This window comes from Arachis stenosperma, chromosome 2 (assembly GCF_014773155.1).
Source record: "Arachis stenosperma cultivar V10309 chromosome 2, arast.V10309.gnm1.PFL2, whole genome shotgun sequence".
Lineage (NCBI taxonomy): Eukaryota > Viridiplantae > Streptophyta > Magnoliopsida > Fabales > Fabaceae > Arachis > Arachis stenosperma.
The window spans coordinates 104,302,380-104,329,849 of NC_080378.1; the positions used below are offsets into that span (position 1 = coordinate 104,302,380).

At 36.7% G+C, this 27,470-nt stretch overlaps 2 protein-coding genes across 2 annotated transcripts; one reads left to right on the forward strand and one right to left on the reverse strand.

The window, feature by feature from the left end:
* Window positions 1-3,640: 3,640 nt before the first annotated feature.
* On the forward strand, window positions 3,641-6,805 carry LOC130960419 (pentatricopeptide repeat-containing protein At1g63150-like). The gene has a single exon (XM_057885809.1). It carries the CDS (start codon window positions 3,764-3,766, stop codon window positions 6,422-6,424), a length of 2,661 nt encoding a protein of 886 aa, XP_057741792.1. The 5' UTR covers window positions 3,641-3,763; the 3' UTR covers window positions 6,425-6,805.
* Window positions 6,806-21,053: 14,248 nt separating this feature from the next.
* On the reverse strand, window positions 21,054-27,177 carry LOC130960211 (solute carrier family 40 member 2-like). Its single transcript, XM_057885541.1, has 8 exons — window positions 26,875-27,177; window positions 26,271-26,421; window positions 25,528-25,724; window positions 24,889-25,347; window positions 24,090-24,261; window positions 23,286-23,423; window positions 22,462-22,572; window positions 21,054-21,370 (listed from the first exon to the last, which is right to left on the reverse strand). The coding sequence occupies exons 1-8, from the start codon at window positions 27,000-27,002 to the stop codon at window positions 21,224-21,226; spliced, it is 1,503 nt and encodes a 500-aa protein (XP_057741524.1). The 5' UTR covers window positions 27,003-27,177; the 3' UTR covers window positions 21,054-21,223.
* Between the last annotated feature and the right edge of the window lie 293 nt (window positions 27,178-27,470).

Here is a 27,470-nt window from a genome sequence, read left to right on the forward strand (position 1 = left end):
ACCTCAACAGAAAGACCGAGCTCAAGCAGGGGCACTGTTCATACCCTGGGTCGAGCTGTCCGACCCGGGATGTTCGACAGACAAAGCAACCAACCTCTTCAGGACAGGACAACCCGACCTCTCCTCAAAGAGCTCGGCCAAGTCACAGGAAAGCCCAAACGAAGGGCCCAAATAGAGGAACGCGTCCCAAATCTAAGGGCAGCCCAAGCCCATAGAGATAAAGGTGGTTCCCTTAAAGATGACCTCACTTCAAGATAAGATAAAGATAAAATAAGATAACTAACTTATCTTATCCGCAGAAGGCCACATCTCACCATTATAAATACACTGGAGCACCCAGGTATAACTCATACTCTGATTCTACTCAATACCTGCTTAATACCCTTGCTAACTTAAGCATCAGAGTCTCTTGCAGGTACCCCCCACCCTCCGGGGACGAAGGATCAGCACCATCACCAAGTCCAACAAGTCGGACACACCAGCTCCGGCCGATACCCACCTGCCGGACACGTCGGTTCCGACCAACACAGACGATCTCATCCAAGATTGACCTACAGTTTCAGGTAACCCTCGGAACAGTGCTATTCTGAGAAGGTCTACAAGGGAAAGGCATAGACCAAGTTATTTTGAAGATTATCATTGTATGCCTACATCCACCTCTCTAAGTCATGACCAATTGTCCACTCCTCAAAGGTATCTTATGTCAAATTATCTATCCTATGATTATTTATCTCAGTCACACAAAGCTCTTTCAATCACAATTACAACAAATCCCGAACCAATATCCTGTAAAGAAGAAATCATTCATGATTGCTGGAGACAAGTTATTAAATCTGAGTTGCATGCTTTGGAGAACAGCAACACTTGGAAGCTCACCTCTCTACCACAAGGAAAAAAGGCATTTGGGTTCAAATGGATTTTTAAAACAAAATACAAGTCTGATGGGAGCATTGAAAGGCATATAGCCAGATTAGTCACAAAAGGGTTCACACAAACTCAGGGTTATGATTACTTTGACACTTTTAGTCCAGTAATTAAAATGACAACTCTTCGAGTGCTTTTAGCCATTGCTGCAAGTAAGAACTGGTACCTTCACAAACTCGATATCAATACGGCATTCTTACGTGGCGACCTACTTGAAGAAGTCTACATAAAGGTGCCTTCGGGGCTGAACGCTCCACCAGGGACAATTTGCAAGCTTCAAAGATCACTATACGGCCTCAATCAAGCAAGTCGCCAATGGAATTCAAAACTATGCTCAGTATTGATCCAATCCGGTTACACTCAATCACAGGCAGATCATTCCTTATTCACTAAATCAACACAAACAGATTTCACATCAATTTTGATCTATGTAGATGATCTAGTAATAGCAGGGGACACATCAATAAAATTCAACATATCAAGAAGAAGCTTGATGATCTATTCAAAATCAAGGACTTGGGAGAACTCAAATTCTTTTTAGGCATGAAGGTTACACGAAGTAAGCAGGATATAACCCTATATCAACGGAAATACACCTTAGACTTGTTAAAAGAGTATGGATTGTTGCATTGTAAACCAACCAGCACTCCAATAAACTACTTTACACAACTCTCTAAATCTACCGGTACACCTTTGGAGGATGTTAAGCCATATAGAAGACTTATTGGAGACTTATCTACCTTACAAACACAAGACCTGACATATGCTATGCTGTTAGCAAGCTAAGTCAGTTCTTGGATTATGCTACTGATGAGCACTTTAGAGCTGCCCTGCACATCTTAAGATATCTAAAGCAAGCTCCATCTAAAGGGTTACTATTTGATTGCAGTTGTGATTTGTCTTTAAGAGGCTTTACCGATTCTGATTGGGGAACTTGCCCTGACACTCGAAGATCCGTGTCTGGGCATTGTTTTTTCTTAGGAAATTCATTAGTCTCATGAAAAACTAAAAAACAACAAACCATAGCTCGCTCCTCCTCCGAAGCAGAATATCGAGCCATGGCATTGGCCATTTGCGAAGGAATTCAGCTCACCTATATTCTAAATAGCTTTATAATTACGTTGGTCAAGCCCATGACACTGTTCTATGATAGTTAGTCAGCAAGAGATATCGCATCCAATCCTATGTTTTATGAAAGAACGAAACATATAGAGATTGATTGTCACAAGGTCAAAGAGAAAGTATAAGATGGAAGCCTAAAGTTAATGCCAATTCCTTCTAGAAAACAGATAGCAGATGTTTTGACTAAGTCACTACCTCCAGGACCATTAAAAACCTTATGTAGTAAGCTAGGCATGTACAACCTATACAATCCTAGCTTAAGGGGGATGCTGGTGTGTGACATATATATAATATATTATTAGTTATTAAGAGTTTGATCAGTAGAAATAAAATCCATTAATTTAATTTGATAGCTGGCTAATTACTATTGGCTAGATAGTGCTGTTAGTTTTTGTTTTGCTATAATCTCGTGATTCAGTTGAAGCTATAAAATTGGAATTTTAGTCATTATAAGGGGTGTAATCTTTTTCATCTAACAAGAATTTTGATTTTCTCATTCTTGCTTTTTTCTTCTCTTGCATCATAATCTGTGGCTTCGAACAGGTTTTCTCATATTGCTTTGTCTTTACCTTTACTTTTTGAACGCACTTTGCCTTCTACTTTACCGATACACGAGTGTATCCGTGGTACTTTTATTTTACTCCTTTTCAGGTTTTTTGTTTAATAATTCTTTTAATATATATAATCCACCTTGAGAGTTGTACCACTTTATTATCACTGACTTATGACTTAAGGTGTTACATATATAACAGGTCCCAATATCAAATTTTAAATAATCAACAATGACATGGCAAATTTTAACAATATCTTAAAAAACCAATAATAACTAAAAATTGAAATAAAATTATAGATTAGCTAAAATAAATAAATAGATAAACTTTATTTTGAATTCACAAAATATTCACTAAATAATAATACATGAATAACATCAAAATCTATAACAAATTGAACATATTATAAGTAAATTTTTAAATATAATAATAAAATAATAATATTATAGTACATTGTGCGGTTTAGATTGGATTAGATCGATTTTGAGAAGTAGATCCGAAATCTGATCCAATATGTATAGTTTGCCAAAAATAGAATCGAATCAAATCCAAATTAGTGCAGTTTTAATCGATTTTTCAGTTTGAATTGGATTAAATAAGCGATTTAATTTAAATCAGTTTGGATTTAAACACTCTTAATTTATAGTATGATGTTAAGATGTGGTTGTCAAATACTCAAATTGTATAGTTTATTCACCAGCATAGTCATTATTCTAAAAATCATATTAAACTGACTGGTTGGACCAATTGAATTAATAATAAGAAACTAATACAATCAATTCATATAAAAAAGGTAAAGACTCAAATATAGTTGTATTTATATGAAGTTAATTATTAATAATTATTAGACGATTTAGTCAATGATTCTTAAATATCTATTTTACATGAAAACAACAGAAGGTGAATTTTCACCTATAAAAAATCATCCATTTTAAAAGTTGAAGTTGAATCGGAAAATCGTGCGAGAACCAGTTGGTCGAATCGAACCAGAACTCGTCTGGTTTTCAAATCTATGCCAAAAAAAAAAAAAAAAACTGGTCGAAGCATGACCAAGAGAGAAACCCTAAGCCCAGGGTTCTGTGTTCTCTCTTCCCCTGCCTCTCTTGTCTTCGGCAGCCACCGTCTCACCTTCTCCAAGCCAGCCGGTCCTCCGACGGAAGCTCCGAATGTCACATGTCACTACCTCTCCTCTTCTCTCTCTCTTCAACAAGCACCACCATCACCACCACCACACTCTTTACTCTCTCACTCTCCTTTCCCTCGACCTTCGATTCACACACTCCTACACGCCTTCTTCTTCTTCTTCTTCTTTCGAATGCTGTGATTATTTGAATCAGTTTCTTCCATCGGGGACCTCAAATTTCAAGCCTTTAAGCATAATTACTCCAAGGGAACGCCGATTAGTACTTGTGGGCTTCTCCCACATAATAAAGAACAACCAGGGTTTTATATTGAAGGATTTCTCTTTACGCTTGTGTCCTTTCTCTCTCGTCAACATCATGAAGTTGATGCCCACCCATGATGCTGCTTTCGCATTCTTTAAGCTGGCTTTGGGAGACAACCATGATTCCGACGAGGTTGTTCGGTCTTGCTGTGTTGCTGCGCATGTTTTAGCGGCAAAGAAGCTGCAGGTTCTTGCACAGGACATGGTTTCTTGGCTCATTGCGAGGGTTGGACCTAGTAGAAGAAAGGAACTCGTGCAGTTAATTTGGAAGAACCATTCCTGGTATGAATCTGATTTTTCTGTCTTGAACACTCTTATGAGGGGCTTTTTGAATGTGGGAATGAGTTTTGAGGCTTTGGATATTTTGCATAAGATGAGGGTTGTAGGTGTTTTTCCAAGTCTGTCAGCAATTACCATTCTTATAAAGTTGTTACTTAGAGTTGGTGATTATGGTAGTGTTTGGAAGTTGTTTAAAGATATGCTCTGTATGGGGCCTCGTCCTTCTGTTATCACGCTTAATGCGATGATTTATGGGTTTTGTAGACAAGGGAGACTTGTTATTGGAGAAAGTTTGTTGCATTTGATGCCCAAGTTCGGCTGCCGGCCTGATGTTATTACCAATAACATTCTTATCCATACTTACTGCACAAGGGGGAAGACTTCGGTGGCGGTTGATCGTCTACATTCGATGATGGAATGCGGTTGTGAACCCAGCATTGTCACCTTCAATACCATTATGCATGCTCTTTGCCGGGAAGGAAATGTGGTTGAGGCCAAAAAGATCTTTGATGAAATTCTTGACATGGGTGTGACTCCCAATATTTCGGTATACAATACGCTAATGGATGGATATGTTAAGTCGAGGGAGGTGGGTCAAGCGTACTCGCTCTACAAAGAAATGAGGACTAAAGGCATTTCTCCTGATTGTGTGACTTTTAACATTTTGGTTGCGGGGCAATATAAATACGGGAGAAAAGATGAATTGAACAATTTTTTGAAAGACTTAATAGTACTAGAACCGTTTCCGGATTGCTCGTATAGTGATGTAGCAGTATCATGGCTTTGTTGGTCTGGCAGACCTGATGAGGCGATGAAATGTTTACAAGATTTGCTTGAAAAGGGGCTGACTGTTAGTGTGGTTGCGTTTAACTCTTTAATAGGAGCCTATAGCCGGGAAGGTTTAGAAGACAAAGCTTTTGATTGCTATCAAATTTTGGTTAAATTTGGCTTCACTCCCTCGTCGTCTACGTGTAATTCTTTGCTTATGGGTTTGTGTAGGAAAGGGATGCCACACGAAGCCAGGACACTTTTGTATAGGATGTTAGAGAAGGGTTTTCCCATCAACAAAGTTTCGTACACATTGCTTTTGGATGCATGCTTCAAGATGAATGAACTAGATGAGGCTCTATTTCTCTGGACAGAAATGAAAGAGAGAGGTATCTATCCAGATGCTGTTGCCTTTACCGCCTTAATAGATGGATTTGCTAAAGCAGGTATGGTTGAGAAGGCGTATGAAGTGTTCTTGGAAATGTCAAATATAGGTTTTGTTCCTAACAATTTTGCATACAATTCTTTGATTTGGGGGTTTTGCAAGTATGGGAATATGACTGATGCTGTGATCTTGGAGAAAGAGATGAGGTTAAAAGGACTTGTTCCTGACACTTTTACCTACAACATCATCATCAATGGATATTGTAGACAGGGGAAAATGAAGCCTGCAGTTGATGCTTTTCTCGACATGCACCAGATCGGTGTGACACCAGATATCTTTACATTTAACATATTGGTTGGAGGATACTGCAAGGCATTTGACTTGGTTGGTGCCGACCACATTGTTAACCGGATGTACACAACTGGCATCAATCCAGATATCACAACCTACAATACACGCTTGCACGGTTACTGCAGGGTTCGGAAAATGAATCAAGCAGTTATTGTTTTGGATCAGCTTGTTTCTGCCGGTATAGTTCCGAATACAGTGACATACAACACTATGATGGGCGGTATTTGTGGTGATATATTGGATCGCGCTATGATTCTCACCGGAAAGTTACTTAAGATGGGTTTCATCCCAAATGTGACTACAACTAATATACTCTTGTCTCACTTTGTTAAGCAAGGGATGCCAGAGAGGGCCTTACACTGGGGTCAGAAGTTAAGGGACATATGCTTTGATTTCGATGAAATTTCGTATAGAATATTCGACAAAGCATACCGTTTGATTCAGGATGATGTTCCTCTTGTGAGCATAACCTATGAAAAGAGTCTTTTTCTGGATTTCCTAATGTTCATTGCATTTGACTATTTTTCAAGAAATAGACCTCATGGAACAGAGAATGAGAATAGTGTAAAGATCATTGAAAGTCTATTTCCTGCTTTGTGAACTAGACTTTGTTTCATCATTATTGTCCTTGAAAATCCAAGGATTCGTGTAACAATAAGTAGCAGTCATTGACTATTATAGCATTATTTGAAATAGGTTGTTGCTGAGAAACATCTTGATTATCCTTTGTTCTCTGGTTTTTATTACTTTTGCTTGTTAGGTTAAAGTTGCTGTCATTGACTCAGAAGAGGATAAGGGATATGGTGAATGTTTTGGTACAAATAGTTATGTTCACTATGAGAAATATGCATGAGATGAGTCTGTAATCTTCTGCATAATCTCTCTTTATTTGTTGTAATGGTAAAATGGGGACTAAAAGCTGGAAAAAAAGGAATATCTTTTTGAGGGAGAGCCAAGATAGGGAGGCTACGCAAGAGCTTTTGCATTTTTTATTTTGGGCAATTTATCAAAATAAATAATTTAGCTTCCAATTTTACCAGAATGCACATTTTACAAAACGGATAATAAAATGCATTTTTTTTATAAATTATGTAAACTGTGACAGAAGACTCACGGTTTACAAATGAACGTAAACTGCTATAGGGGTCTTGAATTTAAATGCAGCATATTAAGAGATTTTGCATCTTGTATATGATTCTTAGACATTTTGATAATGAGAAAGTATTAGGAGCTAACTTTTTTATCCAACAAATTAGCCAATAATTGAACATTAAAAAAACCTAAACTAAAAATAATAAAAGCATATAAAATTCAAATAAAAAGAACATTTAAAAGAAAAATAACATAAAAATAATTTAAGATATATAATTTAAGATTTATAATTAAGAATTTAAGGTGGCTGATGATAGCCGATGGTTAGTGATGAGTGAATGAAATTGTAGTGTTTTGAGAAATGAGAAGAAATAAAAAAAAATACTGTTCATATCTTGGCCCAAAACACAAGCCAGACTCAAAGTAGGGAAGGTCCAGAAGACAGCCATCAAGTAACCAACCTCCTAAGAGGTTAGACAAAATGTCACTAAGCGATAATTCTCTCCTGAAAGAGTTATAACCAATCCCTACTATCTCTCACTTACTTCTAGGAGAGAGATTGAAGAACTGAAGATTGATGGTTTAGAAGTTATAGTAAACTCTCGTTGTAAGTATAGTTATTAAACCAAGCAATCAACCTTTCTTACAAACGTTTTGGTTGTCACAAGTAACAAACCCTTTTGAAATTGATAACCGAGTATTTAAACCTCGGGTCGTCTTCTCAAGGAATTGCAGGAAGGTATGTTCTTATTATTGGCTATGAAAAAGGTAAAATTGGGAGTTTTGGAAATAAGGAAGAAGTATGACAAGTAATTCAAATGACAATTAAAATAAATAAATAACTACAAAATAAACTCTTGGCAAGATATGAAATTTCAGAAGTCCTATCCTAGTTACTCCTATAAGAATGGAAGTTAATCCCACTTAGTTAACCTTTGCGTAAGCAAGGGAAAGTCCAGTGAACCAATTGGTTAGATTTCCCAAGTCCTAGCCAAATCCTAAGGAAAGACTAGAGTTAGTGGAATTCCGGTTAATTAGCCGACATAACAATCAATCATGAATTGTTGATAACTCAAGAGCTTCCAGTTAATCAATTAAAGCCAATAGTAAATAATCTAAATTAAAATTAAAAGCATTCATGTAAATAAAGCAATCATAAATCTGACATATATCAAATTACGTCTAAACATAAATTCAAGTCATAACATGGAAAGGTTCATAAGCCAATTGGGCAACATAATTCAAATACAAATAAAAGTATTAGAGTAAATAAAAGTAGAAAATAAATACTGAAGGAACATAGAACCTGGAATGAAGATGAATTGAACTAAACTAATAGAAATCCTAAAATCCTAAATCCTAAGAGAGAGGAGAGAGCCTCTCTCTCTAAAAACTACATCTAAAACCTAAAATTGTGAGTTATGAAAGCTTCTTCTTTTCGGAAGCATTCCCCCACTTCATAACCTCTGGTCTGTGCCTTCTGGACTTGGATTTGGGCCGAAAATGGTTCCAGAAAATGTTGGAATCGTTTTCTGCAATTTCTGGTGCGTGACATCTATCACGCGTCCGCGTGGGTCACGCGGTCGCGTCATCCTGAGTTTTCCATGTCACGCGGCCGAGTCAGTCATGCGTCCGCGTCATATGCGTTTCTCTCAAGACGCACGATCGCGTCAGTCACGCGATCGCGTCACTGCCGTTTCGCGCTGGCATGCGGCCGCGTCGCCCATGCGGTCGCGTCGCTGCCAGTTTCTTCAACAACTCCGTTTCAAGCTTTCCTTCCATTTTCGCATATTTTCTTTTCATCCTTTAAGTCATTCCTGCCTTGGAATATCTGAAATTACTCAACACAAGAATCACGGCATCGAATGGCAATAAAAGATAATTAAAATTAATATTTTTAAAGCCTAGAAAACATGTTTTTCACATACATCACATAATAAGGAAGGAAAAGTAAAAACATACAATTTCACATGCATAAGTGGGTAAAGGATTGAATAAAACACTCAGATTCAGCACAAATTATATCACAAAATATGGGTTTATCAGAGATCTCAACAATCCCTGGATAAAGGGGATGGTTATTCACTATCAATAGTGGAACTATACCAATGTTGGTTATTGGCTGATCACCTATAAATACACTGACATCTCTTAGGTATATTTAAGATCCAATTTACTATAAACCTGCTGGTAACCTTACTAACTTAAGCATTGGAGTGTCTTGCAGGTACCACCCCGCACCTCCTCACGAGAAACTCGGACAAAGACTATCTGACATAGGACAAGTCGGACACTGTCTCACAAGGAGTCTGGATCTCACGTTCAGGCTTAAATATAATCCAATTTCAGGTAACTGATGAGTAGATTATTGACGGTTTAGAATTTCACTAATGAAATCTCGTTGTAAAATATAGTTTATAAACCAAACAATAATCCTTTCATACAAAAAGTTGTTTGTCACTAGTACAAACCCCTAAAATTTATAAACCGAAGTATTTAAACCTCGGGTCGTTCTCCCTAGGAATTACAATAAAGTGTCTTGTTATTGGTTGTGAGTTATTTTGGGGTTTTGATATGAAGCATGAAAGATAAATGGCAAGAAAGTAAACTAATGGCTAAAAAGGTCTTGGCAAGGGTTGGTGGTCAAGGATCTCTATCCTAATCACTAACCACAATATGAGAATTGGCAAGGATTAATCTCATTAAATCATCCTCTAACTAGTAGTAAAGGAAAGTCAAATGAGCTATATCAATCCTAGTCCATAAGTCCTAACTCTCCACTAATTCAATTAGTGAGAACTAGAGTCAATGGATCCCAATCATCAATTACTTGGACATTAGTAACTCAAGAGGTCCTAAGTTACCTTTCCAAGCCAAGAGTATAAAATTCTACTCTAAAATCCAACCAAGCATTTCATCAAACACTTGGAAGGCATAAAAGGAAAGCATAGTAAAATTGCAAGAAAAGTAAATCTACACTACTCAATTGCAAGGAATTAAACAACAACAAATCAAATGAACACAATTATTATGAATTACCTTGATTGAATTGAAAGAGAGTAGAAGAAACAAAAGTAGATCTACAACAAAACACAAGAACAACATAAAAGGAAATTGCAACAAAAGAATGGAAGAAAGATGAATGTAACTACAAGGAATTGAGAGATAGAGGTAGAAGAAAGCAAAGATTAAAACCTAGATCTAAGAACTAATCCTAATCCTAATCCTAATTCTAGAGAGAAGTGAGAGCTTCTCTCTCTAGAAACTACTTCTAAACTAATCCTAATGTGTGTGTAATGAATGGAATCCCCTTTTCTCTTCAATCCTTGGCTTTAAATAGCATCTTTGGCGCCAAAGTTGGTTGCAATTGGGCCCCACAACCCTTCAGAATTCGTTAGTTGCGAATTCATTAAAAATCATATATCAGCACCGACGCGTACGCGCACAGCACGCGTACGCGTCCATGGGGTGATTCGCAGGTGCGCGCAAGCGCCAGGTGCGCGCGCGCATCCATGGGCGAGCTCAGCTTCTTTGACTTTTCATGATTTCTCCACTTTGCATGCTTTCCCTCTTCACTCCTTTGATCCATTCCTAGCCTTTTCAATCTGAAATCACTAACAAACATATCAAGGCATCTATTGGAATCAAGGAGAATTAGATTTAGCTATTTTAAGTCCTAAAAAACATGTTTTCACATCTAAGCACAAATAAGGAGACAATCACAAAACCATGCTAATTCAATGGATAAATGAGGGTAAAAGGTTATAACATCCCCTAAAATCAATACAAGATAAACCGTCAAAACGGGGTTTGTCAGTAACCCTCGGAACATTGGCGCCATTGCCGGGGACCTGGAAGTTAACACCCCATGGTGGACGATCACTTTAAAGACAGACGTACAGCGTCTGAATCAGAACCAGAATACCAAGAGGTAGGCAACAATGACCAAGCCATCGTGATACCCCTTCAGAGAACAGAAGAACCACATGGTGAAGTCACCTCGAACAACCCTCCCTGTAGAAGAATTAATTTCGAGATTCACCACTTAGAGGATGAAGATCAACCCCATTCTACCGAATTTATGGGACTACTGCACGGACATCACGGCCGACTTGAACAATTCGAATAGGAGATAGAGCGACAAAGGGAGGAAGAGAGAAACCTGTGGAGAGAAATTAAACAACAAAGAGAGCTGACGGAAAAGCTCTTAAATCTGGTATCCGACCTTCGAGGTAAGAACCGACATACAGCCCAAGAAGACACCCCACTTGGAGAAAAAGACCCTTTCATCGAAGACATCACCGGGCAAAGGTTCTTAGAAACTTTAAAAGCCTTGACATGAGCCTTTATGATGGAATGACCAATCCGAGGCACCACTTAAGCAACTTAAAGAGTCAGATGTATTTGGCCAATGCCTCAGATGGAAATCGTTGCAAGGCCTTCCCAACAACCCTTACCAAGTCAGCCATGAAGTGGTTTGATAGTTTGCCACCTAGGTCGGTCACCAGCTTCGACGACCTCGCAAAAAAAAAAATCCTCACTCGATTTTCAATTCAAAAAGACAAGGTCAAACATGCACCTAGTCTGCTAGGAGTTAACTAAGAGATCGGAGAATTTCTCAGAGACTACATGGAGAGATTCAACAAGGTGTGCCTTGAAATCCAAAATTTGCCCCCTGAAGCAGTAATAATGAGGTTGGTCAATAGTCTCCGAGAGGGGCCTTTATCCCAGTTCATCTCAAAGTGGTATCCGACCTTTTTAAACAAAGTACAGGAGTGAGTCGAGAAATACATCAACATGGAGAAAAATGCAAACTACGAGAACTTAATCTCCGACAAAATTCAACCTTATCAAACTCGAGAAAAGGAGAAAGAGCCCAAAAAAAGGAAGAATACAACTCGGAGAAACCAAGGAGGTATCACAATTACACCCTGCTGCGAGTTTCCCTTGTGTATGTTTATAGAGAAATTTGCCATACCGAAAAACTTTCCCTCATCGTCCAATTAAAAATAAGAAGGGTGGAAGTCGTACTAAATATTATGAGTACCATAAGCTATATGGACATTCTACAAATGACTGTTACGACCTAAAATATGAGATAGAGAAGTCGGTCAGGAAAGGTCAGTTGAATAAGTATCTCATAGAAAGGTCGGACAGTCAGGAAAAGAGGAAAGGGGATGAATAAGACACCGGACAAATTGATCAGCCCACCCAAACTCCAGAAAGACATATCCACATGATAGTGGATGGATTTGCCGGAGGAGGGATAACTAAGTCATCCCAAAAGAGACACTTAAAGGAAGTCTACCAAGTGGAGGGAGAAATTTCCGACTCTCCAACCATTTATTTCACAAAAGGAGACGCACAAGGTATAACACCCAGACATGATGACCCCGTGGTAATCACCATGATACTTGCTAATGCAAATCTTTATAGGACCTTGGTGGACCAAGGAAGTTCAACTGACATTTTATTCAAACCTGCTTTCGACAAGCTAGGGTTAGAAGAGAAAGAACTAAAGGCATACCTGGACACCCTCTTTAGGCTAGGGGATACGCCTATCAGACCATTAGGCTTCATTTTCCTACATACCACCTTTGGTAAAGGGATAAGGTCCAGAACCCTAAGCATCAACTACATTGTTGTTGATCTAACTTCACCATACAATGCCCTAATAGGGCGGACAACCTTGAATCGACTAGGAACCGTTGTCTCCACCTTTCACCTCTGCATGAAATTTCCGATGCAGGAAGGGATTACTACTGTAAGGGGGGATCAAAAGTTAGCAAGAAAATGCTACAATGAAAGCTTGAATCTGCGTGGTAAAGGAAAGAAAGTCAATTTGATTGAACTCGGCGGAGTCCAAGGTAGAGACGATCTAAGACCACAACCTGAAGAAAAGACGGAGAAAGTATAGATCGGGAATGAATTTGGAAAAACCACTAACAAAGGAGTGAAACTAGGAACAGATTTGAAGGAAGATCTCATCAGACTCCTTCGCTTGGAAAGTTCCGACCTCTTCGCTTGGAAAACATCCGATATGCTTGGGCTTGATCCTGAACTCATGACTCACAAGCTCACAGTGTATCCTGGATCCCGACCTGTTCAGCAAAAAAGGTGTAAACTCGGGCCTGAACGAGCACAAGTGGTCGAAGAACAAGTTGAAGCATTATTAGAAGTCGGGTTCATCAGAGAAGTTAAATACCCATTATGGTTGGCGAATGTGGTGTTGGTGAAAAAGCAAAATGGGAAGTGGAGAATGTGCGTTGACTACACCGACCTCAATAAAGCTTGCCCAAAGGATCCATACCCTCTCCCCAATATTGATGCTTTAGTAGATTTATCTTCAGGATATCAATACTTATCTTTTTATGGATGTATATTTGGGATACAATCAAATTCCGATGTTTAAGTCAGATCAAGAGAAGACGTCATTCATCACTCCAAGAGTGAACTACTGTTACGTAATCATGCCATTTAGTTTAAAAAATGCAGGGGCTATATATCAGATTGATGAACAAAATGTTTACGCCTCACCTTGGAAAATTAATGGAGGTGTATGTAGATGATATGTTTGTAAAAATCAAGGAAGAAGCAAATCTCCTATCTGATCTCTCACAAGTGTTTAATATGATAAAGAAGTACGTAATGAGATTAAATCCCAAAAGTGCACCTTTATGGTAGAAGCAGAAAAATGTTTGGGGTTCATGCTCACACAAAGAGGAATTGAAGCCAATCCTGACAAGTGCAGAGCTATTTTAGATATAAGGAGTCCGTCCTATTTAAAAGAAGTCCAACAGTTGAATAGCCGGCTTGCAGCACTATCTAGATTTTTGGCAGGATCAACTTTACGATCCTTGCTCCTTTTTTCACTACTCAAGAAAGGATACCAATTCGAATGGACTTTAGAATGCAAAGAAGCTTTTCAAGAATTTAAGAATTTTTTAAGTCAACTGCCCCCTTACTCGGCCAAAGATAGGAGAGGAACTCGTATTGTACTTAGCCGTTATTGACAAAGCAGTAGCTTCAGCTCTAATACGAGAAGATGAAGTCGGACAACACCCTATCTATTTCACCAGCAAAGTCTTGCAAGGACCAGATTGAGGAACCAAAAAATTGAAAAATTTGCATATGCCTTAATTCTGACTTCTAGAAGGCTCCAACCTTACTTTCATGCACACACTATAAAGGTTTGAACTATCAACCCATGAAGCAGATTTTTCAGAAAATAGACATAGCAGGTCGAATGGTATAGTGGGCCATAGAGTTGTTCGAGTTTGACCTGAAATATGAAACTCGAATAGCCATTAAGACCCAATATCTCACCAATTTTCTGGCTAAATACACTGGAGACAAGGCCAGGATCCCCATAACCTAGAACTTATATGTAGACGGATCCTCCAATAAAGTCGGGAGTGGCGCATACATCATCTTGGTCAATGAAGAAGAGACTAAAATAGAGCTCTTCTTAAAATTTGAATTCCCTGCTTCTAACAACCAGGCCGAGTACGAAGCCATGATTGCAGGCTTAAAACTTGCCAAAGAGGTTGGAGAAACAAAGGTCATAGTCTTTAGTGACTCTCAGATAGTAACTTCTCAAATCAATGGAGAGTATCAAGCGAAAGACCCCAATATGAAAAGATACTTAGAGAAGACACTTGAGCAAGTCGGACAATTCGTTGAGACTGAGGTCCGACATATAGCTCGGGAGCTTAATAGCAGAGTTGACGCCCTTTCCAAATTGACAAGTACTAAGCCAGGAAGAAATAACAGAAGCCTGATTCAAGAGACTTTCCAAGAGGCATCAGTCAGCAATTTGGATAACAAATCAGACATATTACCCATCTCCTGTATTAACTTCGAATGGATGACTCCCCTTATCAAATATTTGAAATTCGACATCCTTCTCGAGGAGCAAAAGGAAGCCAAAAGAATCTGAAGGGAAGCACAAAACCATACTTTGGTACACAATGTCCTCTATAGAAGAGGGATATCAACATCCTTGCTCAAATGTGTCCCAACTTGCAAAATTGAAGAAGTCTTGGAAGATATACACAATGGCATATGTTGGAACCATCTCGGAACTTGGTCACTAGCCAAGAAGGTAATACGAGTCGGGTTCTTTTGGCCGACTTTACAAAAAGATGCGACCGACTTTGTCAAGAAATGCCCCCTTGTCAGATACATGCTAACTTCCACATCGCTCCCTTGGAGGAACTCATCAGTGTAACCTCCCCATGGTCTTTTGCAAAATGGGGGGTTAGACCTACTTGGGCCTTTTTCTCAAGCCCCCTGATAGGTTAAGTTCCTCATCGTGGGGGTAGATTACTTTACCAAATGGATTGAAACTGAACCACTAGCTACTATCACAGTAAAAAAATAACAGAAATTCCTGTACAAGAATATTATTACTCGATTTGGGATCCCACATTCCATCACCAAAAATAATGGTACTCAATTTATCGACTCTACTTTCAGGAGCTTAATGGCGAGCATGAAGATCAAACATCAATTCACATTGGTGGAGCATCCCCAAGCTAATGGGCAAGCAGAGACAGCAAATAAAGTCATACTAGCTGGATTAAAGAGAAGGTTAAAAGATGCAAAAGGAGCATGGGCAGAAGAACTTCCACAAGTCCTGTGGGCTTATCGGACAACTCGACAAATGGGGAGACACCATTCCGACTAGTATACAGGATAGAAGCCATAATCCCTGTCGAAGTCAATGAACGAAGCCCAAGGGTAAGATTTTATGACGAGGTAGGAAACATCCAAGCCCAGAAAGAGGAACTCGAGCTCCTCTCAAAAGTCCGAGAACAATTTCAGATAAGAGAAGTCACGCTAAAACAAAGAATGTCGGTCAGGTATAATAAGAAGGTCATTCGAAGAAGCTTCACCACAAGCGACTTGGTCTGGATAAGGAATGACATGGGGGTAACCAAGCCGGGCAAAGAAAAGCTCGTTGCCAATTGGAAATGAACTTTCAAGATAGCTGAGGTCTAAGGAAAAGGCTACTACAAAGTGTCTGACATGCAAGGGACTGAGTTTCCTAGGGCATGACACGCATGCAACATGAAGAGATATTATAGCTAGAATCGCACCTCGCTCCCTGATGTGCTCTTTTTCCTGACTTCATGGTTTTTTCTCCAGAAAAAGGTTTTTCTGAAGAGGGTTTTAACGAGGCATCAAAGCGAGGGCTAAGGGCAAAAAAAATTACCACCCTTAGTAGCAGAAGCATCTTGTAAATTCTTTTTCATTAATGATAAAGTATTCTTAGATTCCATTGTTTATTGTACGACACGCACCAATTTAAGCTCAAGAAAATGAAAAAATCAGTTGTCCGACCTAAATGGTCGGCAAGATAAAGCGACGAGGTACAAATCGGTGTAAAGAGATTATACACGTTGATCATAAGAGCCCGTGTTCTACGACTTATAAGTCAGACGATGTTTGGGCCTCTAAAAATGTATCGCAAAAATAATCTAAGTTCCAAAATGTCCAACTTCTAAAAAGAAATTGGTCATCCGAGTACGGTAATAGAAAAATCTTAAAAACAAATTCTAAGTTGAATACCCTCAAAAGGTGATCACTCCCAGCATACAAAGAAGCTTTTTATAAAGCCTTGCAACAGTTAAGATAAAAAATTAAAAGAAATACCTATGAAGAAGGTATCCAAAACTTGTTAAAAGCCCTTAAAAAAGGGATTAGCATCTATAAGAGTACACAAAAAACATACAAAAATATAAAGTGTTCATAAAGGACCCACAAGTCGGGCCTAAAAAGAGCAACTAAGAGGGATCGATAAGAGGGTTCTGATCTTCAAGAGTCACATCGGCAGAGATTTCAAATTGAGGAGAAGAAGTCGGCATAGTTTCCTCGGTGGCCACGGTTTCAGGTCGAGGAGAGGAAGTCGGCATAGTCTCCTCGATCGGAATGACTTCAGGCTGAGAAGACTCCCCAAGGGGCTCCCCTAAAGCCTTCAAATTGGACATATGAGCGTCCCCTTATCGAGGAGGAGGGACGGTCTTTCCGTCAATCACGACCATGTCGGGGTTAAGAGGAGAGATGTCCAACTCGGGAGCAATAACCTGAAGTTGAACCTTCAAGTTTTGAAACATCTCATCCATTCCCTCAGCGACCGACTCCTCCAACTCGACATATTGATCCTTAAGTCGGTTCACCTCCTCCTTCAGATCCTAGTTTTCTCCAAAAACTCAGGTATAATTTTCTTCAGTTTTCTTCTTCAATCATTCAACCATAGCATAAGAAGCCACAGATTGCTTCTCTTTTTCCCGAGCTTTAAGGAGGTCGGATTCCAGCCTAGACTTCTTCTCCTCCCACTACTTCTAGGGAGCCCACCTTGGCTTGTAAAGCCTCCAAAGAGTGCTGAGTAGCACCCAAGGGAGTCTTTTCAACTCCCTCAGCAAAGTAAAACATATCCCAGCTGTCCAAATTTCGCCTCGGACCAAGACTTGGAGATGGTTTTTGATAAAAACATCATCCATTGCAATAAAGCTATAAGGAAGGATGTGTTTTTCACAAAAACTCACCCCATCGAAACCAGTGTCATAAACACTAACATTTCCAAATTCTGAAGTTCTTCGTTTTTTAGAACTTGGCTCCGAGAAGGGTGGGACAGGAAGAGTAACAACAAAAGGAGGAGGAAAAGGAGGAGGAGGAAGAAGGGATGCCGACTTAGACTGAGAAGAAGTGCCCGAGTCTGACTTAGTCAGAGAAGGAGTATTCGACCTCCCCGAGTCGTGAAGCTGTAGGGCTCTAGCTCTAGCATTCCTTTTAGCCTCTTGAACCTTCTGGTAGCCTTCGAACTGCTTTTCATTTTTTCTGCACAGAAACACTGAGAATTAGAAACAACTCGGTTCAAAATCAAGAATCTACAAATAATAACAACGGCTACCTAGCTCGATACGAACATAACTCGGCTTCTTGAGAAGGAACTTCTTCGTATCAAGGTTTGGAGCCCGACCCCAAGCCTCTCGGAAGAATTCTACTATATCCTCTTCAGCCTCATCCAAATCTATCAGATTATACTTATCGACAGGAGTTGACTCTACCTAGTATAGTTGGAAATGAGGTTCATTATTTTCATTTAGGAAAAATGGATGGTGACCCTCAACAGTTCGAACTTTAAAAAATAAGTTTTGAAATCATGGAATGACTCATCAAAAATAGAGAATACTTTCTGGCCTTATATAACTTAGAAAGAAATCCATTGTTGCTTATTAGTAGAACTGAAAGGTCTTGTGAGCTGGAATAAGAAGAAAAGATCATCAAAGAGATCGAAAAATCAAGCTCATGACTCACGAGCTGGTAGATTTTCATAAATTCCCAGGAGTTCGAGTGAAGTTGGGTGGGAGCCATTTTACAGAAAGACAAGACATCAATTTCAAAATTGGAAAACGGAAAAACCACCCCAAGTCGGATAAAAAGGTAGTCATACATGAAGAGAAAGTGAGGTTCCGATGTGGTAACTTAGTTAAAACATACCTGGTCTTCTGGATCAGGGGCCACTATTTCATACTTTTCCTCGTCATTCCTAGAGCTACAAAAACTATGGTGTCTACGAAATTCATCTACAAACATATTATCTACTACGGAAACTGCAGAAAGGACTGAGATATCTACCTATCTTGACAACTCCTCAGGAACCTTGGACGACATTCTCGAGAAAATTGAACGAGACATATAGAAGAGATATACCTACATTATAAAACAGAAATCATCACTACAAGTGGGAAACATGTAAAATGCTTTTTTCAGACAAAAATCAACAACAAACACAGAGGGGGCATCCCTGGGAAAAATGACATTGTTTCAGAAGCCAAATAATCTCATTTAGGGGCATCACAACACACAAAGAAGACGACAACAGTGTAATAAAACCAAAAAGAAACGCAAAAGAAAAAATTTTCATGAAAGTATAAAAGTCAAAAGCTACGGAAACAGCAAGTCCAAACACAGTAGCACTTGTTTTTCAAAGAGAAAAATGAAACTTCAATGCAAGAAGAAAAGGCGAAAAGCTTGAGAAAGAAGTTTGAGAAAGAGGGAAGAGAGTAAATTTCAGAAGAAACGAAAAATAGAAAAGAGATGAGGGATGAGGTATTTATAAGATCTAAGAGGCAAAAATGTAAAACCACCCCCTTATTTAAAAATGTGCGCGGTTACCAATGTAACCACACTCCATGTGTCAAAATGGAAAGCCAACAGACGCAACAGTTGACGTTCCGAAATTACGTCGGGTTTCTGACTTAAAGACGGAGACCTAAAACCCGATGTGATAACCCTACCTATCAACACCTGTTCAACTTCTTACATGCTTGTATCCGACCTAAGCAAAAGATCGGACTCAAGCAGGGGCACTGTTCATACCCTGTCCCAAAATACAAGCTAGGCCCAAAGCAGAGAAGGCCCAGAAGACAGCCATCGAGTAACCGACCTCCTAAGAGGTCGGACAGAATGTCATTAAGCGATAACTCTCTCCTGAAAGAGTTATAACTAATCCCTACTATCTCTCACTTATTTCTAGGAGAGAGATCTCAACAACCCTTGGATAAAGGGGATGGTTATTCACCATCAATAGTGGAACTACACCAACATTGTTTATTGGTTCATCATCTATAAATACACTGACATCTCTCAGGTATATTTAAGATCTAATTTACTATAAACCTACTGGTACCCTTACTGACTTAAGCATCGGAGTGTCTTATAAGTAACACCCAACCTCCTCACGAGGAACTCAGACGGCGACTATCTGACATAAGACAAGTCAAACGCTGTCTCACAAGGAGTTTGAATCTCACGTTCAAACCCAAATATACTCCAATTTCAGGTAACCTTCGAAACAGGTACAAAAATAATTTCAAATAATGTGATTTTTATTTTATTTTCTTTAATTTTATCATACTTCTTTTGCCGGTCTAATGATTGTTAGCCGAAAATATTGGCCGCAATATTTAGTTCCTTAACATTGTTGTTTATTAATAAATGCTCAGCTATGTTTGATGATCCGAACGTTTACATTTCCTTTTCTTAAATTAAAAAGTGAGATATTTTAATATTTTTTATGTCTGAGGGGTTGCATTTGTTTATAGGAATGAAACACTAAAATAGAGATATAAAGATACAAAATCGTATTTAACAGAAAACATATGAATAGAGATATTATGTTCAAAAACACTAAATTAATATATTTTGTGTCTATCCTAATAGAAATACTAGTAAGAGATACAACTTATTTTTTATATTTTCTTTTATTATTCTTGTTAATTTGTATAATTATATTGTTTATTATTATATTTTTTTCTCAAATTTTTTAATAAAAAAATAAAAATAAATTAAATTTTCATAATTTATTTTAGTTTATCACTAAATAAAATATAAAAATACAAAATTTTGTATCTCTATCTTTTATGTTTTATTCTCAGTATCTTATTTTATCCTATTTTCATAAATAAATACTTATCCTATTTTCATAAATAAACGCAGGCTAGCATACTAGTATAAATACACGGATAATTCTGCTATACATGTGTCTATATTATGATCTGATAATGATGTTGCATCTTCCATTAGCGTTTACATGCTATGTTATATTTTACTCTCATCCTTATCATTTACGGCTGTCAAATTTATGGACTATTTCTTTTTAGATTAAAATAAGTAGCTAATTTTTTTTAATGCATAAAATTTCAAAGATTTACTTTTGTACATAATATTAGATATTTTGCAAGGACTAACTAAACAATTGATTTTTCTCTTGTTTTGTCGATATTGCCTGCGAAATAAAATAAAAATAGCCAACTTTTTAACATACTTAAATCTTGTTTCAAATAAATTAAAAGTATTTCTTTGTAAAATTTAGACAGTTTTTAAATTTAAATACCGAGACAATACTAATACTGAAAGCATGATCTTAATATAGCTGGATAATCTTAATAGCAATATCACTCAATCACCACAATTTAAAAATTGACTCTATTTAGGTTAGGTCAAAATCCCATCTACCAGTAGATAGTGTGTAAATAGACACAATGTCTCATACAATGTATGTACATAAAATATTAACTCATTTAGATTATATTTAATAAATGTCTTAAGAAAGAAACAAAAAAAAAAAACATTACATCTATTTTTTTGCGTTAGTTTTAACGGACAGAAAATTAGACAAATTTTATCACCGAACAAATATATTTTGTCTGTTTCATATTTATATCTGTCTCTTTCTCTAAACAATTTGTATCTTCTAATATCTTCATATCTGTTTTGAAAGAGTTATGAAATAACTCCTTAAGATGCTACTCTTATGAAATATTTAACCCACAGTATCCGATCGAAGTGAAACAAATGCCGGCGCACGCGATACACGTGGACGCAGTAGAGGACAGCAGCCAACGTAACAGCCAAATATGACAATAAAGTCAATTTCCAAAAGTCCTAAGACACAAGGAAGAAAGAAACAAGATCAGAACATTTTATGAGGCATCAGATTCTTTGTAAATAGAAAAAAAGTTCTTTGAACAAGTAACTCACCATAAGAAGCTACTATGATGTACGGACAATAACACGAATTACACAATACGGGGATGCACGAATTTTAAATTCTTATAAAATACGAAGACACTAGATATCTATAAAACATAAATTATTTTTTAGTTAAATTATAATGATATTTTGATAAATTAATTTTTTAACTATTTTTAATGTCTTTTTTAAATTATATAAAGTATTTAAAATATTTTTTATTTTAATAAATAATAATACATATTATTTTTAAACTCATTTCAAGAATACATATTAAAAATAAGACTGGATACGTGATGGTAGGTGTGTTCAAGCAGAGAAAAATCTTTTAGTTTTTATTAAGACACGGTTGGACACAAAAGACATGCATGTCGGACGAGTGTTGATGAGTATCGTGTTCAATAAATGGAAAGTGTCTGTGCTTTATACATAAGCTATAAACTATAAAGCTGCTATAATTGGAAATATTAATAAGGATAAACTTTCACAACTGTGAAGCATCAGATTCAAATAAAAGAACAGCTGGTTTTAAAGATTCTATGAAGAAATAAATTGTTAGGCCAAAGTCAATAGTATTGTGAAAAATTTTTAATTTTTGCAATATGTTTATCTAAATTGGCCACAACATAATCCTAATAGGTAGCAATAGAGTCATGCCATCAAGATAGCTAAAAGTTGAATTAGTTTTTCATGAGTCAGAATTTAGCAATTTTAAATTCTAAATATATAAATTTTTTCACACCATAACAACCTGATAATCAACCGTAATATAAATCTAACTAATTTGGTTCATAGAATCAATTCATGCTAGAATCAAATATATAAAAGCAGAAAAACAAACAAATAATAATAGTTACTTCTATTTTCAGTAATGTCATTCTAAACATAATTTTTTTACCTTGCCAAAATAGGAGTGCCAATTTCTATTCCAAAATAAAATTAATAGAAAACACACATTTTAAGGGATGTGCATGAATTATTTTATAGCAGTGAAAATAACTAACCCGGGGATCCGATATTATGATTCCCATAATATAAGCCAATAAATCCATGACAGCTTGAAGTGAATTCTGAACTCCTCCAACAACCAAACGATCTGATTCAGGAACAAGGTCCTATTTAAGAAAATTACATAACAAGAAAAATTTCAGGCTAAGAATAATGGAGATGATAATGAAGAATTAGAGAACCTGTCCTATGCTTCTATTCATCAAAAGACATGCACTTAAACCTAGATGCCACACTAAACACATTTTTATAAGATAATAGAGACAAAATTCTAAGTTTTCCATCTCGAGACAATTATTAAAACTTCGGTTAAACTATCCATAATCTATGTATCTATTCAATTTTAATATTTTAAAATCTACTATCTTGAATATAAGAGAAGTAAAATATGTTATTGGTAAGACTTGAACTCAAGACTTATAATTTTAGTTAGAAAATAAAATACTTACCATTATGACTAATTTCATATTTGTTATTATTATATACATTTACATTATAGAAAAATAGACAAGGTTTAGAGAATATACTAGTTTTATTGAATTATTTAATTATTATCAGATCAACTAGTTTAATTAGTGACTCAACTATTAAACTAGCGACCTAATATTAACCTAGTATTTTAACCACATTAGTTACCAGTTCGGTTTTGATGACAGAAGAATACAAAAGACATATCTTCATTATAGATGATTTTAAGCCAAATTTTACATGAACATTAACCAAAACCAATTTATTAGGAACTAAATCTCTTTTGGTAGTTTAAATAAGTGCAAGTTGTACTAATTAATTTCAGAGAATAGGGGGTCGCTGATATCCTTGCCTGCATTTGTTGAAGTACAGATAAGTCAAACATCCACAACCCAAGCCTAGATAAAGCCACACTTGCCATCAAAGTATATGATGATATATTTCCACTATGGATCCATATGGCAGCTACACATGGTAAGAGGCAGGTCCACTGCATTCAAATTGTACATTAACATTCACAACAAAGATCAACAGGAGTAGTTACACTTAAAAGAAGAATAACAGTTATTTTTAATTTGCTCGCGTGTTCATAGCGAAATCAAATGGAATAACATTTTACAATTATTCACCAACACTGAATTGGTCGAGTGGTAAATAAGTTTGTTTCCTTCCTAGTGGTCTCCGGTATGAGTCCTCGCAAGGAAGAATCCTAGTATATAGTATTGAGGACATGTGGTCCAATGAAATTTGTGAATTCGTCTAAAAGTATGTTAGGATTGGATGCCGAAAACAAAGGAAAAAATGATGTTTGCAACACTTTTTATGTGCGGTTATTGCTAAAGGTGCATACAACTAAGTTGCCTAACACAAACATAAAAGAGTGGGGTCCATGTTAAGGCAAATTCGACAAGAATTTGAAAAGCACCATAGAATCTCCATTTATATACACCTCTCTTGTATATCTTTTCTTTTTATGGAATAAAAGATAAATTTTTTATCTTCTCTCACTTCTTATCAACCATTTTAAAACCAAAAGTAAAAAGTGTGCACAAAGATGGTACATGTAACATTAGTTCAGACAAAGACCATAATAATTGACAACCATTCAGAACATGACATTTATACAGAACACTTTTAAGTATTGGTAAGAATATACCTGAGACCAGATAGACCAAAGTCCAGTTCTGATAGTTGATATCTGAGATTGTAGCACAGGATATGCAACTGTTGCACCAATTCCAATTACAGCACTTATTCCTCTTCCAATTCCAATGATATATGCAGGTATGCCTTCCCATTCTAATGTGGCTGTCATCAAAGTTCCAAAGCTGTGACAAAGTAATTGGTGTTTCATCAGTGATATATAGAATGCATGTTTCTCAAGGTGTTGATGACTTTGTCCAATGAATGATATACACTATATAGCACTGTAGAGAGAGATGTTGCTAACACAGTTTTTTTTTTCTTTGATGAATCAAACATTTATTTCACAATAGTTGAATACTTGAATTGGAAACACAACTCTCCAAGAGTGCTATTGAGTAAAGAATTAAATAAACATTTCAGCTGGTCAAGAGGAGTAAAATATTTCTAACTAGCAACTAGCATAATGCTTTGAGGTAAAAAAATTTGAGTGCAAAAGAGATTCATTTTAGGGAGACAAAATTCTGTTTGTCATTTTTCCGTTTCATAAATAGATAAAAAGACGAAGTTGCAAAATGAAGATAAAATTCTATGATTTTATCTTCCTAAAACCTCACCAAATAAAAGATTAGTGCATTGAGCCATCCTTTTTTCACTCTTTCTATAAATTGGTAAAATACTTTAAACATCAACGGAAACAACAAATTGCTAAAAAATAAACCTTTTACTGACCCTTTTTAGTGAAAAAGGAAAATGAAGGCTATATACCCTTATAAAATTTTTTCCTACAAAAATTGTTTGTGAGATTTCACCTTAGCACAGTGAAAAACAACAAAGCCAGAGCTATTCCAGGAATGACAACTTCTTGCTGCAAATAAACTCTCCATGCAACAACATAAGGTATCTCTGAGATCCACTCACAAAAACTTTTGCTTCTTGATATATCATCCACTTGTGATGAGTTACCTTCCAAAGTTATTTCATTCCTTTCCTCATCATCACTTTGTAAAATCTTTGCCACCCTTCTTTGGTTACTTTGTTTCAAAGCTGGAATTCCATTGTATACAGAACTGAAAAGCCAGTACTCCACCCAAACAGATACAGTGTTCCAGAGTGCTAGAGTTATAGCCGATGCCTTGAGCGACAAGAAACTTATTATGAAGCCAGTTATAACCGGAGCGAGAAGCTTGCATGTTAGATCGATGCGCCTTGTAACCGAATTCATTTTTGTCAGCAATTCCGGTGGTTCACCTTCTGATATAACCAACAACCTGTACAATGGAAACTACGGTAAAAATATACCTCTTTTTCTCACATTGACATTTTTTCAAACAGTTTTACTGCATAGAAAATGATGAGAAAATTAAGAATGTAAGATCTAAGATCCTTAACATCAATACTAGATTTAAGGCAACAGAACATTCCTCTGTAAAAAGGGTTAATAACATTACCAGTCTCTTTCGATTAAGATGGTTCCGGCGAGCGTGGAAAGCACACTAATGCCTCCACAGACATTGATTAACACAACCAGCTGTATGAAAACTAAGAAATTTGTATACTTCAAAGACGAAGAGACAAGCAATGTGATCACCGCGACGCCAGCGATAACAAAAGAGAGGTTTTGTGTCACCAACCACAATTGCAAAACCTGTAGAAAAATTATGGAACAAACTCAAATAACTAAAGAAACTCCTGTAACATATAAACTTGTTTATCTTCTTTTGTTCATAACTCACTTTTGAGAAACTTTCAATATAAATGTAACATATATCAAATTAGAATTCTTTTTGCCGTTCCTTTGTATCCATTACTTTCATTTTCTTGTTCATAACTCGGCCTATGTTTACATAGCCGGTCTCAAGTCTGGGAAAAAAGATCAGTCTGCGACAACCAACGTAAACTTGTATCACATCCCAATGCATGGTCAGGATGCAATGTCATCTTTAGATCAATGTAGGATTGTGTTAGGCCTGCAACAGCCAATGTAAAACTTCGTCGCATCCCAATGCAAGGACAGGATGCTATGACGTCTTTAATCCATGTAGCCGACCCCAACTAGTTGGAAAAAGGCTTTGTTAATTATGTTAAGTATCATTTTCTCGTTCATCTTTATATCAATGTATTTAGATACCGTATCCAAGTGATACACAAAAGAGTGACAAGCGTGACATAGCTATATCGGCCGGAAAATTACCTTGACATAAGATAACCTATCAAGCCATCTTCCGATCATAGGGCCGAAAACCGCGGTGGAGGCAGATTCAACAGCACCATATATGGCTGCATAGAGCAATGAGTCTGGCCATATGTTTATCATATACAAACCTACAGAGAATTCCCACATCCTGCCATAAAATAAATGAATTAATAAATCCCTTCTCTTAATTAGTTTCGCTAGAAAATGCTGAAAAAAAAAAAATCACATTGCACCAATAATTTTGCAAATCTAAATCCAAGGCATTAATGTAACCACCGATCATGCGAGTCACTCCTTCGTTATGTGAAAATTTGGTAGATTCTTGAATCGATATACATAAATACAAACTATATCCAAATACATTGATTCAATAATGTAACGAATTAACTAACTTAGGTTAGTCACTGTCATTTAGCTCACTCGTGCACTTAAACATAAATCGAGATTCGAAAAGAGCATCTCATATTCTATTCATAAATTTATTGTTCCATTAGAGAATCAATTTCAATTCAAAAGTCAAAACTAGTAGAGTTTAGTCCCAATTAAACCCTCTAATCTCTTCTAAGAACTAAAGCAATAATGAAAATAGAAGAAAAAAAACCTGGTGCCCCATCTTGCTAAGAAGTGACCAAAATATAATTTAGTGATGAGAGAAGAAGAAGGGTGGTGGTGTTGATGTGGTGGTGCCATGAGAGGCTCCCTCAAACTCAAAGCCACGTTTTCTTCCATATCTTACACACCGCAACCCTTCGACTAACAGATGTGTCATGCACGAACGAGTCCCAAGTGGCGAATTCCTAACCAACCACCATGAATTTAGCTTCAGTCGTTAATATGTGTATGTGTTGAGTTTTTCGTCAATAAGGTTCTTACTTCTATCATTCAATAAGTTGATCATTTTGGCGGTTTAGCATAGCATCATGTGTTACTTATTATTATATTAATAAATGTAATTAATTTAATTGTGCTCAAGGTTGTTGTTCTAAAGCGGGTGCCAAAAGTTATTACAAACAAAAAAAATAACAAACCTGTATATCGGTAAAAAAAAATATTAGTCAAAAACGGTTAAAATTTATTTTATTTAATATTTATTAATTATTTTAAAAAAATCATTAATTACCGTATATTCATATATTAGAAATTAACTTATTATAATAGTATAAATAAGGTAAGCACGTATATGTATAAATAAGGTAT